The sequence below is a fragment of the Dendrobium catenatum genome, unplaced genomic scaffold (assembly GCF_001605985.2).
Source record: "Dendrobium catenatum unplaced genomic scaffold, ASM160598v2 fragScaff_scaffold_1211, whole genome shotgun sequence".
Classification (NCBI taxonomy): Eukaryota; Viridiplantae; Streptophyta; class Magnoliopsida; order Asparagales; family Orchidaceae; genus Dendrobium; species Dendrobium catenatum.
The window spans coordinates 737455-752748 of NW_021319673.1; the positions used below are offsets into that span (position 1 = coordinate 737455).

General features: G+C 37.0%; 1 protein-coding gene across 5 annotated transcripts in view; it reads left to right on the forward strand.

Annotated features, from left to right (window-relative positions):
* LOC110103843 (probable D-2-hydroxyglutarate dehydrogenase, mitochondrial) overlaps positions 1 to 15294 on the forward strand; it is a 105827-nt gene that overhangs the window by 78756 nt on the left and 11777 nt on the right. For all 5 annotated transcript variants that reach the window (XR_003702234.1, XR_003702233.1, XM_028699061.1 and 2 more), the window contains exon 9: positions 14028 to 14128. Coding sequence is in view for 3 of the 5 variants with exons in the window: in XM_028699061.1 (XP_028554894.1) it covers positions 14028 to 14128 (101 nt within the window). In the remaining 2 variants the exon portion in view is untranslated. The remainder of the gene's footprint in view (positions 1 to 14027; positions 14129 to 15294) is intronic.

Consider the following 15294-nt stretch of genomic DNA (forward strand, 5'->3'; position numbering starts at 1 on the left):
CAGCCGACTACGGTCCTCCTGACTTACGTCGCCCACCGACTACAAGCCCTCCGACCTCCGTCACCCGCCGACTACGGTCCTCCCTACCAAACGACATGTCAATAGTGATTCTTTGTATTCATATCATTTAATGTACTCTATAAAATGTACATCAAGCTAAGGCCTTCTCCCAAGGAAGGGCCTCATTTGTAATTGACTGCAAATACTAGTGGATTTGTTCAAACCGGGCTAGGCCCCGTGGTTTTTCCCCCTTTTCAGGGGTTTTCCACGTAAAAATCTTGGTGTCTCATAAATGCTAGACCCTCTCTCTTATCTGATTGCGTGCCGGATTTTCGTACAACGCTAAGACGATAAACTTTATATTTCTCTACTGCTGCGAATACTCCTGGACGCAACAAACATAATTGAACCTAAATAGTTGGGTGTAATTGATTCTCATTATTATGAAGAAATTATATGCCAATTTGAATATCTAATTATGTGGATATCAATCATTAATATTTGGCAAATGTAAGCATCTGGGTCCTGAAATTTGACCTTGCTGATGGATGATTCTTTAGACAACATTGGGAAATGGCAAGTTTGTTAAATAAATGAATATGGAAATATATTATATATTTTTATAAAATTTTCTTTTTTATTTTTGTTGATTCATTTTTATGGTAAAAAAATTATATCCTAGTTGTATAGGTGTAAGTAAAAGGTTCATATATCGGGTGTGTTCCAAAAGTTATAAAGAGTAGATCCACTATCTTGTATAAGTGATATTGTCTTTTCATTTTATTTTCTAAACATTCTTTTCTATTGAGAAAAATTAAATCTAAAATGCAAATACATAATGTGTGATGAAAAAGGTATGAAGATTGAGACTCGGAAAGAGTTCATGAGCTCAAGTAATGATCCCTCCATTTGGATTCATTTGAAGTCTAGCAGCCAGATGTTGCGCTAGTTGGAGTTTTAAAGGCATATTATTTTAATTTCCAAAAGGATTCCTTTAGGAAAAAAATGGTTTATCTAGGATTTATATTAGATTTGATGGATCGAAGTTTACTATGGATGCATGCCCTCGTGGTTTCTCCTGAGCAATCACACGTTCACGTTAATTTTTATATTGTAGGTATACTCGAGTCTTGTTGACTTGCTTGCTTACTTTCTGCATAGGATGAGTGTTGAATTTGAATTTTTTCTCGATATTTGAGCTCTCTTTTATTATTTTTAAATTTTAGAGTTTATTTGTGATTTTGAGTGAGAAATTTTTGCATTGAAATGAGTGAGAAAATTTGAGAAATGCTAATTTTTTTTTGATGTTTTCTTGAATTTTTCTTATTTTTTTCATATTTTTTGAAAAATTTCTAAACTCTTTCTTTTCTTAATATTTTTTCATGCTTTCTCGTTTTTTGTAAGAATATATTAAAATATTAATAGCATTTCCCAACCACTATTCACTCAATTACTCATGCATGTAGTCATTCTTTTGCAACTTGGATAATTGTCAACATGTTGACGCCTTCATTGATCTTGCATGTAGAGGATTAGGTCTTGAAATATTATTAGGTTTTAATTCCTATCAACTCTACCCCATTATGTAGATTAATTATTGGATGACCATTGATTATGGACCTAATCAACTCTACCTCATTATGTAGCAGATCAATTTTTGGATTACTATTGATTATGGACCTAAGCAACTCTACCCTTTTATGCAGAGGATCAATCTCAGATAATATTAGTCGTAAACCTTATCAACGCCCATACATAGAAGATCGAGTCTGATGATTGGGATTTTTTGCAACTTTGATAATGGAGAAGGCCCATAAATTTGGACTTAAGTATGGCGACTTGTCATTACTTTTTAGGTATTTTGTATTTTGGAATACACACCCTATCCACCCTATATTTTCTTAATATATATTACTAATTCTTTATATTTTTCAGAATTTTGGGTATTTACACAACTTATACCTGGTGGAGAATTGGGAAGCACTCACTTTGATAGCCTTGAGAAGGTTATATATATATATATATATATATATGTGTGTGTGTGTGTGTGTGTGTGTGTGTATATATGTATGTATGTATAGTCACTATTTTTTCTTTTTTATAAGGATATTGCACCTTTTAATATACATGCTTTTCTTTTATTTTATAATTTCCATGATTTTTTCTTCTCTTTTTGCTTTTTTTCTATGCTTGTGCACTTGAGAATATTGGGTATCGTAGTATGGATTTCTCAATTAAGTTCGATGTGTGATTATATAAAGTTATTTAGGATAAACACACATAAATATTTGAACTAAAATGTGAGTTTGTATATCTTTTGAGCAGGTGTTGATCTCATTTTTGGACTCATCTAGTGTTAATCCATTTTGTTCCAAGCCATTTTGGTGATTTATGTACGATATCTTGGAGTGCAAGCTTTGAAAGTTCAGCCCAATAACCCCTTAGTGCTGACTTCTAGTTGTTGGTTCTTTGTCATCAACTTCTTTGTCGTTGGCCCTATGGTTGACAACTCCTCTAGTACCCAAGATACTCAACTTGGGGCTACCTCGCTATCTGCTCTTGCCTGATTGGTGTCTTGCTTAGTCTTCTCTTCATCATGCCATTGTCTACTCGTTGCCTGACTGATGACTCCTTGCAGCCTTGTCTTTGGCCCCTCATCAAATCAATGAATTTTGGCCTTTTGGTCTAACTTCCGTTTAGTCGTTTGTTGCTGACTTTATTAAAGGCATGAAAAGGATGTAGTTAAGTTTTTATTAAAGTGTGACTTGTCAGATGTTTGAGAGATTTAAGAGATCAATTGAGACTTTTTTTAGCACCTTTTGATATTAGTGAATTCTCAAAAGCTAGAGGGTTGAAAATGAACTGAACTATTCAAAGTAGAACAGCGTGCAACACTCTAGCAAGAAAAGAAACTTTGACAAAGGAGACAATTTCAAGAATAGGAAGTCTAGACTTCACAAGCAGAGATAGATATACTCTGAGAAGCTCTTATATGAGTAGTGTTGAAAGAGACTTTTTGGGTAGTGTCTTATTGGTTCTAGAAAATGTTTTAGATTTGGAGAAATTGATGTAAACTCCTTGGTTTTCTTGGCAACTTTGATTTGCCAACTTTTCGACAAGTCGTCTCGAGGTTTTAACTTCTTGTTGCCTTTTCTAGTGGCCAACTTATAGTCACCTCTATGAGCATCTCAACATCCCTTCTTTGTCGGCTTTGAAGACTCCTTTGGTCGAAGTCACCCACCCCCCACCCCTCGTCGTTCACTTTTCATATAGTTGGGTGACGTGATCATCTACCTCCTGTACTTCTTAGCAGGTGAGAATACCATATTACGCCAAATCTGTCTTCTAAGCATCCTTTGTAATGTTTCTATTTACTAGCCTTGAAGTTACCACCCTTTAGTTGATCTCTTCCCTAGAGTTGGATATCGCAATCCACTTTTCTCTTTCTCCATTATATTTCATGAAAAAGGGATATGCAGGAAGGCAGGCTTGTTGCCTTCCAATCTTAGCAATGCAATAGCAAAGGTCCCCAACCTTTGCCTCTGGACGTCCTTTTTGACAAGGCGATAGAGATCATCATGTTTTTTGATTTAGATAACTCACCACTTTGAATTTCTCTTGGGTTGCGATTTTGTTTTATTCGTGAATTCATAATCTCATGTTATGATTGCCGAGTTCGCATCCATAGAGTTTGAGTTCTTGAGCATGGAGTTTCTTAGATTTTTGTCTATAGCTTTTGCTCTCTCGACACTAGGTTCTTTACAGGCACTTCTTAAAAGGTGATTTCTCTAGGAACAATGCCTGGCAACTCACAGTGACGTAGGGCTTGGCCCGGTTTAGGAGCCAATCGGTCCTCTCCGTCCTTTTTTATTTTTATTATTTTTAATTTATTCACTTATTCTTATCCTAGACTTATAAATAGAAGGTCCTTAACCCTTATAAATCGGATTTTGGGTTTTGCATGAATAGCTAGAGCTATTCTTTTCTTATATCCTGGATTCTTTTAGGTGGTGGCCAACTCCATCTCTTTCCAGCCGTTGGTTCTTGTCCTAGCAAGGTTTACGAGCTCCGGAGCCACCTCTTCCTCTCACCAAGAGGTTGTTCATCCTTTCTCTTCCAGCCTCTGATTTTCGCTTATCCCTACAGGTGGCGGTTTTTCTCCTTCTAGTAGTTAAGAAGTATAGTTGATGCAGGACTAAGTATGATTTAAATGAATGCGATAAGAAATTGTAAGTTTTGAATAAGAGCAAATAACAATTAAGACTACTAGCCACTAAACGATGATAGAAAATGAAATAGGGGTAGCTCTGCTTAAGCCAAATCACATTTTAAGAACTTGAATCATCAAAGCAATTTAGAATTTTCAACAAAATGCAAATTAAGTAGTCATTCAATAAAATTCCTAAGTTAACATTGAGATTAGATTATAGAAAATCAGGAACTCAAATCCTACGTTTACTAAGCGAAGGCAGAGAACTTGGCACGACTCCTTGTGCTTGGATCACCCCCTACAAGATCAGAGGAGTTAGAAGATAAATGAATAGGGGAAGAAGTTCCACCCTTGTTGAGGACCAGATAATTTGCCACTGAACAATGGAAAACTGTTCTTCGACGGCTTTGGATAGCGTGAAGATGATGCGATCCAAATATTTTTCGACGGAGTTGTCGATTTCTGGGTTGACATCGAAGAATGTTGACTGGAGAATGTTGACATTCCCTTGCTTGTTGTAAACGAATTCGGAGTCAAGATCGGGATCGGTCATTCATCGATTTTGAAGGGTTGAAGTGTTGAAGTCGATCGTCGTTGCTTCTCTTGAAGACTCCTCTTAATAGAAAGAAGTTTCTCTCACGAATTGAAGTGGAGATTAAGGAGGGAAGTGGCTGGCCTATTGGAGGAGGCTTAGGGAAAAGTAAGTTCAGATTTTGGTGGAGTTAGGGTTGAATTTGAGAGAGAATTTTGGAGGGAGAGGAGGTAATTAATTTCCAAATCAAAGTCCCTTGAGTTGGAAAGAAATTAAGGGAGATATGAAAGATGAGAGGGGACGGTGGGGTTAGAGTAGGAGTTAGGATTTAATTCCAATAGTAAAAGTGTGATTTTGGAAGGAATTAAAGTAGGTGGTGGCCTTGAGAATTTCGGCCAAGAGGGAGGGAGGGATGGCTTGAATTATTTCTGAGAGTGTAAATTGTCTTTTGGAAATAATTCTGAAGAGAAATTGTATGGTCGGGGGCATAGGGAGAGAGGGGAGGGGGTTATAGAAGCATTCAATGCTTTCTTGATTTAGGAAATTAAATTAGGAAAGAGAGATCTCATCCCAATTTAATTTAAAATTCAAATAGGATAGGATTTGAAAACTTTCCTAAAATAGGATTTATATTTTAGGTAATAATTTCAAATTCAAATAGATTTGAATTTGCTAATTATTTGAGTTACCTAAAATACGGATAGCTAATTTAGGAATGGATAATGGCAAGTGATGATGGAGGGAAAATCAAAGGGAGGGGCCGGCGGTTTGTGGGCCTGGCCGTGCGTGGTGGTGGAGGGAGATGGGATCGGGTGGAGGGTGGAGGGTGGGGTTGGGTGATAGCCGACGGGTGAGGGTGGGGGTATTGGTGTCCGGTGGTGGGGCTTTGTGGAGGTGGCTGGCGGCTTGAGGTGGGGGTGAGTTGTGGGTTGGAGGATTAAGGAGGGAGCAAGGTTAGAAAGAAAATAATATATAAAATAAGCCACGAACTCGGACTCTTCCAAGGTTCATGGGTGATCTGATTCGCTCTCCAAGGGATTTCTCTCCCAACTCTCTCAAGTTCTCGCAAGAACTCACAATGCAGAAAATTTTATCATTCATTCATTCATTACCTTTAAAAGAGAACATAAGGGCTCTATATAGCCTCATACAATGGACGAAAATAAAAGATGACATTGTCCTTTATGCTTACACATGACCACCCTTAAGTAAAAGATAAAAAGGGGAAAACAACTAAAACAAATACAAGCATAAATAAATAAAAATAAATATGTTTAACGACTTAAAAATATATCTGCGCAATCGTGGCCGTAGATTGGCGGCCACGCCTCTGATAGACTTTCCAAGCTCAGATGTCCCCATCATTCTCCCGTGGTGGGAAAAAGCTCAACTATGTTAAGTAAGCATCCCGGGTGCTCTCATAGATCTCCAATGCGTCGGGGTCAATCTGCTATAGTTCCTCGTGATCCAACCATGTGTCTTCTGACTCAGGTTTGCCTCTCCACCTGATCAAGTACCTCTGTCATCCTCCTCTTATGGAGATGATATCATCACTTAGAATCGTGTCTGATGCAAGCACAAGTATAAGAAAACTGAAACAAAGAGAACAATGGATAAAATTGAAACTAGACTTTATTAAAATAGTAGTAATCAACTAAAACACTCAAAATCCAACAAGAAAGCACGAATAGATTTTTAAGAAAGAAAGAAAATAAAAACAACGCTATCTTCAGATAACCGTCAGAGAGGGTTCCTCGCATGCATCGAATTGTAGGTTAAATAAGATAAGTGCATAGGGCTAGGAAATCGATGGTCCACCACTGCAAGATCGTTCAATTCTTTCAACAGATGCGTCCAAGTCAACCAACAATCACTACCAAAGCTCAAGAAGAAAGATACAGATGGAGTGGCACTTGCGGAGAGACGAAAAAGGTTGGAAGCCAAGTCGAAGGGTGGAAAGAGCTCGCAAGATTTCCGGAGGGGATGAGAAAGAAGATTTGAACAAGCTCGCAAGCTTTTCCAATAACCCGCAGGTCAATAGCAAATTTGCTCAAATAATCAACTAACTTTCTTCACAAAAACATCTCATATTTATAGGCATGATAGGAGAATACCAACAGCCACTTTAATTAATTTCTCCAAGAACCCAAGCATCAAGTTATAGTTTTTTTCCATATGCATTTCACGGAAAATAGCCCATCTCTAGAACCGAAGGAGCAGCCACGGGTACCAAAGAAACCTCACGGAACCGAGGCATCAAAAGCTACGGGAAAACTCCCAGCTCGGAAAACCATCAGCCGTCATGGGAACCAAGGAGGCAATGCACGGAAACAGCAGCCAACCGTGAAATTCAAGGCACAGAATTTAGCCAGTATTAAAACAAGCCACGATTTTCAAAGAGACAAGAAGAAAGGGGAAGGAGAAGGGACAAGTCCACTCCAAAATTGAATCCTACTTAGCTTACCTTTAAGAACATTAATGAGCTACAAAACTTTAGCTCAAGCAACTAAGAGAATGAGCTCAACTCCAACCATCATCATATGCCCCAAAACAGCCAACCTGTGAAACAACAGCAGCCAAAGGACCAATCAAGCTAGCAAACCAAAGGTCTACCAAGCCCCATGCACAACCTACCATGTTCATTGGATGTTTTCCCATCATTAGATAGCTAAAAAAGAAAAGAACATAAAGCATACTATTGTTCAAATGAAAATAAAAATTACAGAAATATTTGATAGCATCAATTCTCCCCTGACGAAAAATTCTCATCTCCTGATGAGAACGTATTAGCAACTCTTTCATAAAGTTCCAAATTTTTCTTTTTTAGATCAGCAGCATCAATCCAGGTGCAATCAGTCAATGGTCGATTGCTCCATTTGACCAAGAACTTCTTGTGTTCTCCATGTCTTGTTTTAATGACTTTCATACCAACATCTTCATTTTGATCTTCAGACTTTGCCAAAGAAGCAGAGAGTGGGAAAGTTTCAATTTCTACATAATCATCAGAATTTCTTTCATACAAAGATAGGTCAGAAACATTAAAATAGGAGAAGTGCCAACAATAATTGGTAGATCCAACAAGTAGGCATTAGTGCCTAATTTTCGAAGCACACGAAAAGGGCCAAATTTCTTTCTGCTTAACTTTTTAAAAGTAACAACAGGAAATCGTTGGCGATGAAAGTAAGCCATAACTAAGTCACCCACATTGAAATTCACTTCTTTTCGATGTTTATCAACAGTAGACTTATATTTAGCAGTAACCTTTTTTAGTTTTTCAAGAACCTGTTGTTGGACAGTTTTTATGTGGTCAAATGTTTCAAAAGCTTCAGCACTAGTTTTTTTAAGTAAGGATAAGGAGTTTTTGTCCAAAATGTGAGGAATAGGTTGCCCATAGATAATTTCAAATGGAGTTTTGCCAGTGGAATAATTAACATAATTATTGTAAGCAAACTCAGCTTGAGGCAATACTAAGTCCCATTGAGATGGTTTTTCTCCAGCAATGCATCTTAACAAATTTCTGAAACTTCTATTAACAACTTCAGTTTGCCCATCGGTTTGGTGATGATAGGCACTACTAAATTGAAGAGTAGTTCCAAGTTTTGCCCACATAGTTCTCCAAAAATGACTTAAAAATCTAGTGTATCGATCAGAAGTAAAAGTACGAGGAATACCATGCAGACGAACAATTTCTTTGAAAAATAAATCAGCAATGTAAGAAGCATCAGAAGTTTTCTTGCAGGGAATAAAATGCATCATTTTGCTAAATCGATCCACAACCACAAAAGCAGAGTCAAATTTTCGAGAAGTAATTGGCAAACCCAAAATGAAATCCATAGAAATATCTTCCCAAGGTTTATTTGGAATAGCCAGAGGAGTATACAAACCAGAATTTTGTGCAGTTCCTTTAGAAGCCTGACATACCTTACATTGTTTAACCAGTTTAGCAATGTCTTTTCTCATGTGAGGCCAGAAATATTTTTCTTCAATTAAAGCGATTGTTTTCCCTTGCCCAAAATGTCCTCCCAAACCTCCACTATGCAATTCTTTCACAAGTTGTTCTCTTAAAGAACTCTTAGACATGCAAAGTCTAGTTCCCTTAAACAAAAAACCTTGATGTATAACAAACTGAGCAGAATGATCAGTTCCAGAAGCAAAACAGTCATCCCAAATATTTTTAAAATCAGAATCACTTGCATAAGTATCTTTCAGAAAATCAAAAGAAGTAACAGTTAGAAAAACAGTTTCAAGGGGAAAGAGGGCTAGGGTTTGGGGAAATTAGGTTTGGGTGGAGTGTTTAAGAGATTTAATCAAAATCTGAATTTAATTTCAGATTTGATTAAGTTTGGAGGGAATAGATTTGAATTTTAAATTTCAAATTAAGGGGAATTAAGGCTTTGAATGGGGGATTAATGAGGGGAGCCAAGTTGGGGGGCCGACAACTTGTAGAGAAAGGGGGAGGTGGTTTTAAAACTAATCCTGAAATTTAATTTCGGGATTTGTAAAATTTGGGGGGGAAAGTTATTTGAAATCAGATTTTAATTTCAAATAAGATGGGGAATTAGTATGGCATTCAATGGGGAGAAGCCCACAGGTGGCCGACGGGTCCAAGAGGGAGAGAGGAGGTGTGGGAGCAACTTATGAGCCTTCCAAATCAGCACATAAGCATTAGGAAAATTGATTATTAAATCCACTCTAATTTGAATTTCAAATTGATTTGGATTTGAATACTTTCCTAATTTGGCTTTTGACAAATTTGAAAATTTTGAAATTCAATCAATTTGAATTTCAAAATTTGAAACATGTGAGGGAAAGGGGAAGGGGCCGGCGGTTGAAGATTGGGGAAGGGGTTGTGGAGGAGGGGTGGCCGGCGGCTAAGGGAAGGGCCGGCGGGTTGAATCCCCTAGATTGTCGGCGGAATGAAGTCGGGGCTCGGATTGAGAAGAAAACGAGATGGGGATTTGGGATTAGGTGAGGATGAGGGAAAACACAAATAAGATAGAAACGAACTTAACCACGAGCCGCGGACTCTTCCAACGACTGGTGGGCCTTTTAATTGCTCTCTTTGAGCTCTCTCCCTTCTCTAGCTCTTATGCAAGAAGAGGAAACAAGACAAAATTTTCATTCAAATATTCATTAACCAATACATAAGAGAATGGTCATATATATAGGTCTCACAATGACAAATAAACAAAAGACAACAATGCCCCTCGGGCTACAATAGCGACTAATTACCCATAATGGCAAAAACGAAAAATTGAAGAAATAATAATGACTAATACATAAAATGCGTCAAAAGTAGAGACTCTCCATCGTGGCCATCGATCTCCTGTGTCGCATCTGATAGACGCGTCGAAATTTCGTATCGATGTCCCCATCAATCAGCATACAATTTATAATCATTATTGCTTTTTTCAATTTGTTGTGCAATCTCTTTATGAAATTCATGCATATGTGATATAAATGAGGATGCAGGCTCAAAAATCATATACCTAGAGCACGGGTATGAGATCTAGCGGCTGTCTAGGTTTGAACCAATAAACAATTTCAGAATGACTTAGGCCAAGTGGTTCGGTTCACATAATTATTATAGGCAAACTCAACTGTGGGGAGTATGAAGTCTCAATCCTTAATATGTTCGCCTACCAGGGATTGTAACAGATTGCCTAAACTCCTATTGACTACCTTGGTTTAACCATCAATTTGTGGATGAAAGACTGCGGAGAATTGAAATTTAGTGCCCATTTTCATCCAAAAGGTCTTTCAAAAATAGTTGGTAAATTTGACATCCTTGTCTGATACAATGGTTTTGGGTAAACCATGTAAGCGTACAACCTCGTTGAAATAAAGTTTGGCAATGTGGAGGCGTCGGATGTTTTGGAGCAAGATAGAAAATGGGTCATTTTGAAAAATCGATCGACTATAACACAGATGGCGTCATTCCTACGGGTAGTCTTTGGCAGGCCTAAGATAAAATCCTTGCTAAAGTCCTGCCTAGAACAATTGGGGACAGGCAGAGGGGTGTACAAACCAGTGTTTTGTTTGTGTTTCTTGGCCAGCTGTCAGGTGTTACACCTGCTGACCATCCTACCAACATCCCTCTTCAGATTGGGCCAAAAGAAACGATACTCCATGGCTTCTATCATTTTATCACGACCGAAGTGCCCAGCGAGGCCTCTGTCGTGGAGTTCCCACACAAGAAATTCCTTAAGGGAGGTGCTTGGGATGCAAAGCTTCTGAGCTTTGAAAAGATAACCATCCTATAGAAGAAAATCGTCAACAAGGCGTGTGTTGCCTATGGATAAGATAGAGTAAGTCTCCTTGAAGTTAGGGTATTCCAAATAGTCTCTTTTGATTTGGTCAAAACCCACGACTTAGGCTCTCATCTTAGTGGTAGTCATCATACAACGACTGAGAGCATCAGCAGCTTTATTCTTAACTCCCACCTTATGTCTAAGGGTATAAGTTTATTCTTGAAGGAATTACAACTTAATCCTTTAGACACAACCATAACCATGACTCTGACATACCATTGATGAAGAACATTAACGTCGATGCTCCTACTTTGAAGGAACCCTCAATCCCTAGCTCTTCTTGGACTGGGTCAAAGGTATTGATTACTTCTTAAAGTGGTATAATATCTCTGAGGCTAGGAATGTTAGTTTTGCCGAAATGAAACTCATGGTTAGGGCGAGTCAGTTTTGGTCAAATTTAGAAAGCCTTAGAGAAGCCCGAAATGAGTATCCCATCACTGATTTGCCATCCATGAAGCGTGAACTTAAGCAGAAAATTTTATTTTAGGACTGCCTGTTATTGCACGAAAATTTGATTGTGTTTGTCTTTGTTGACCGATTTAGTAAAATGGCACATTTCATTCAATGTAAAAAAACTTCTGATGCTTCACATGTTAATATGTTTTTTAAAGAAATTGTGCAACTTCATGGCATACCCCAAACATTTACATCTGATAGGGACACTAGATTTTTAAGTCATTTTTTTAGAACAATTTGGGAAGTTGGGAATTACTCTTCAATTTAGTAGTTCTTATCACCCTCAAACGATGGACAAACTAAAGTTGTCAACCAAAATTTAGGACATTTACTTTGATGTCTTGCTGGTGAAAAACTTTCTCAATGGAATTTGATTATACCCCAAGCTGAGTTTTCCTATAATAATTCTGTTAATCTATCCACTGGAAAGACCCCTTTTGAAATTATTTATGGTCAGTTCATTCCTCACATTTTGGACAGAACTTGTTTACTCTTGCCTAACAAAATTAGTGTTGAAGCCACATATACTATTGATCACATTAAATCAATCCAACAACAAGTTCTTGAAAAACTCCAAATGGCAAATGTTAAATACAAATCTACTGTTGACAAATACCGGAGAGAGTATTATTTTAAGGAGGGTGACTTAGTCATGGCTTATTTTCATCGATAGTGTTTTCTTGTTGGAACTTTTAGCAAGCTAAGCTTGAAGAAATTTGGACCTTTTCGTATACTTCAAAAATTGGGATCGAATGCCTATCTTCTGGTTCTTTCACTTTATGTTGGAACTTCTCTTGTATTTAATGTTGCAGACCTTACGTTGTATGAAGGAAATCCAGCTGATTCTGTGGATGTAGGAACTTTACTAGTTACCAGCTCCGTTCAGGGCAAGGATGACCAGATTGAAGATGTTTTGGATATTAGGACTACCCAGACAAGGCATGGAGAGCACAAATGATTCCTGATTAAATGGAACAGCCGTCCGTTGACTGATTGTACTTGGATGGATGCAGTGGAGCTACAAAATCGTCGTCTTGATCTCTATCAAAGAATTGTTGAAACATTCTCATCAGGAGATGAGATTCTTCCACCAGGGGGGAATTGATGCATGCAAACTTCATTTCAATTTTATTTTGAACTTTATTGCAATTTGAATTTTATGTTTTTTTGCTTTTTCTACCCCATGATGGAAGGCAACCAATGATCATGTGTAGGTTGTGTTCTTGGACATGCTATTCCTTTGGTGTGCTAGTTTCTTTGGTACCATGACATTTGGGCTGACTTGGGTTTGACCCAAGTTCTGTGGGTGTATGTTGGCTGTTGGGATTATGTTGCCTTTATTTGGTTCTTTTCTGCAGGTTCATTTCCCCTTTTTTTTTGCCTCTTCGGTTCCTCTGCCTGTCACGATTCACCCCCTTGGCGCCTGTTCCGTTCGCTGGCTGCAAAATTGCAGTTATGCTAAAAAGCAAAGCAGCAATGAAAGCTTTTATAAACAAACCCTAAGAGAGAGAACTTAAGCTAGTTGTTTGCGCGAGAGAATATTTAAATAAAAAGAAGATGATGAAAAAATGAGAGATGGTAAAGTGGTTTTATAATTTTTTTAAGCAGCGGATTTGTTGGCCCTTATCGAGTGTCTTTTAGGGCTAGAGGGTTGATAACGTCCCTACCTTATATATTGAAAAGGGAGAGTACACGTGTGTGAACTCATAAATTTTATGCTTGTGTGTCAATCTTTTTCTCACGTCGTTGCTCAAGCAATACGGGAGGACTTTATTGGATAATGCCAACCTTCCAGAGTCATTGGCATTGAATGATTTGCAAAATGGGACGCTTGAGTGCTTTTTTTTTTTTTTTCATTTGATGAGAAATTTTGAACTGATTTTCTATGAAATCGCATACGTCTTCTACTGTCTCAGTTGTATGTGATCATGTTGGCTTGTGGAACACATATGAAGGCCAATAATTGTTAACTTTTTCAGGATATTCTATTTACTTCTTTGGATAGACGTTTTTTCTTCGCATGAGACAGGCTGCATTTGCATTTATGTTTTCATTTTTATTAAGACTCATGGATAAGTTGGCGTTTTTGGTCCTTTATCGCCATGTCCAGCACATCGGTTGTATATGTGAAATTTGCAACTTGTCTAGCTTGTACGAAGTAATTCCCTGTTCAATCTAACCGGTCATTTATTTGTTTAAATTGTTTTTGCTCTCTTTTTTTTCATTTCTTTTTTTCTTTTATTTTTCTTTTTTTAATTTTTTTTATATTGTTTTTGCTGTCTCCTTCTTGCTCATTTACCAAATTGGTAGGTTTTTTTTTTTTCTTTTTTAGAGATCTTATTTCCTTTTAAATAATGATTTAACAGTTGTAATTTATTAAAGTACTTATAGTTTCCTGAATACAATTTTTTTTTCTCCATGTTTTTTTTACAATACTTGACATGAAAACCTTAAGAACTTATTTTAAATGTAAAAGTTTAGCCTTATTGTCTGCCTGCTACAATTTATTTATTCACAGGCACTGACTCACATAGAGGGAGCTCGCAATCCCTTACCTGCCTCGCTATACAAATTTTATGTTCTTATTGAGACAACTGGGGCTGATGAATCTTACAATCGGTACGCTAATTTATTTACCAGTTTCCAGGTTTCTCTTCCACCTCTCTTGTATGCCATTTATTTGTTTCTGGCAATTTTATTTTGGTGTCTTGTAATCATTATCCATGGATTACAAATTGTTAGGTGTTACCATATTTAAATTATCACCCAACTTACTTTTTGGGGCAGTTGAATTACTCGAGTCATCTATCTTTTCTATGATATATGCATCATTCTAGTGCTTATTGTCTGCCTAGTCTTTTTTAGGCCTCGTTTGAGGCGGCTTATTTTCTCCTTTTTCTGTTTCGAAACGGTTTTTGTCGCTATTTGAATATGCTGTTTATGTGAAAATGCTTTTTGCAGAACTTCGTTTTATTACTGTTTTGATAAGTTTTTTTATATATGCTTCTCCGTTTGAGAACTCCATTTCCTCTACCAACGTTTTTAAAACTACCTTCTACAAAAGTTAAAGGATAACCAAACGAAACCTTAACCTTTTTCTATTTGCACAATTTTGAAGTTGATAAGGTGCTGGTTGTGGGAATATACTAAAATATCTGCCCATGTAAAATTGCAAAATTTCTTTTCCGTACAGGAAGATCTATGTTTAATTTGCATGAAGTATTGTTGGAGAGGATTCCGTGTTTGAAAGACATACTAATAAAAAGCTCTTGATTCGGAATGTATTTTTTAATTTTTTTTTTACTTTGTTATCAATCAAATTCGACAACTAGTTATTTTTGGAGCTTTTCTGGCTCATAAATTTTTAATCAGATTATCTCATGTTTCTTTCCTCTCGTGATTCCTACAAGGCATTTATCAAGCTTATTCTAACAATTTTTGGATTATTTAAATATTTTTAGAGTATTTTTAAGATCTTTATTTAGTGATAAGTTGTTTAATTCTAACTATTATCTTTACTTTAAATTGAATGATAGGAACCGTTGGAGTTATCTTTATTTTTCTTGACTTTTAAAGTGTAAAAACTATTTTTATTTGGTATCATCTGTGAATTCTATTTTGAGAGAGAGAGAGAGAGAGAGAGGATGAAATATAAACTCTAACCCTGGCCATAATATTAACTACTGATGTAGACAAAGGGGGGGTCAACACTAGTCCAAAATAAATCAAATTTTGGCTTCACTTGAGTCTAGTAGTTTATCATATTTGAGCTGAATTTTTATTTC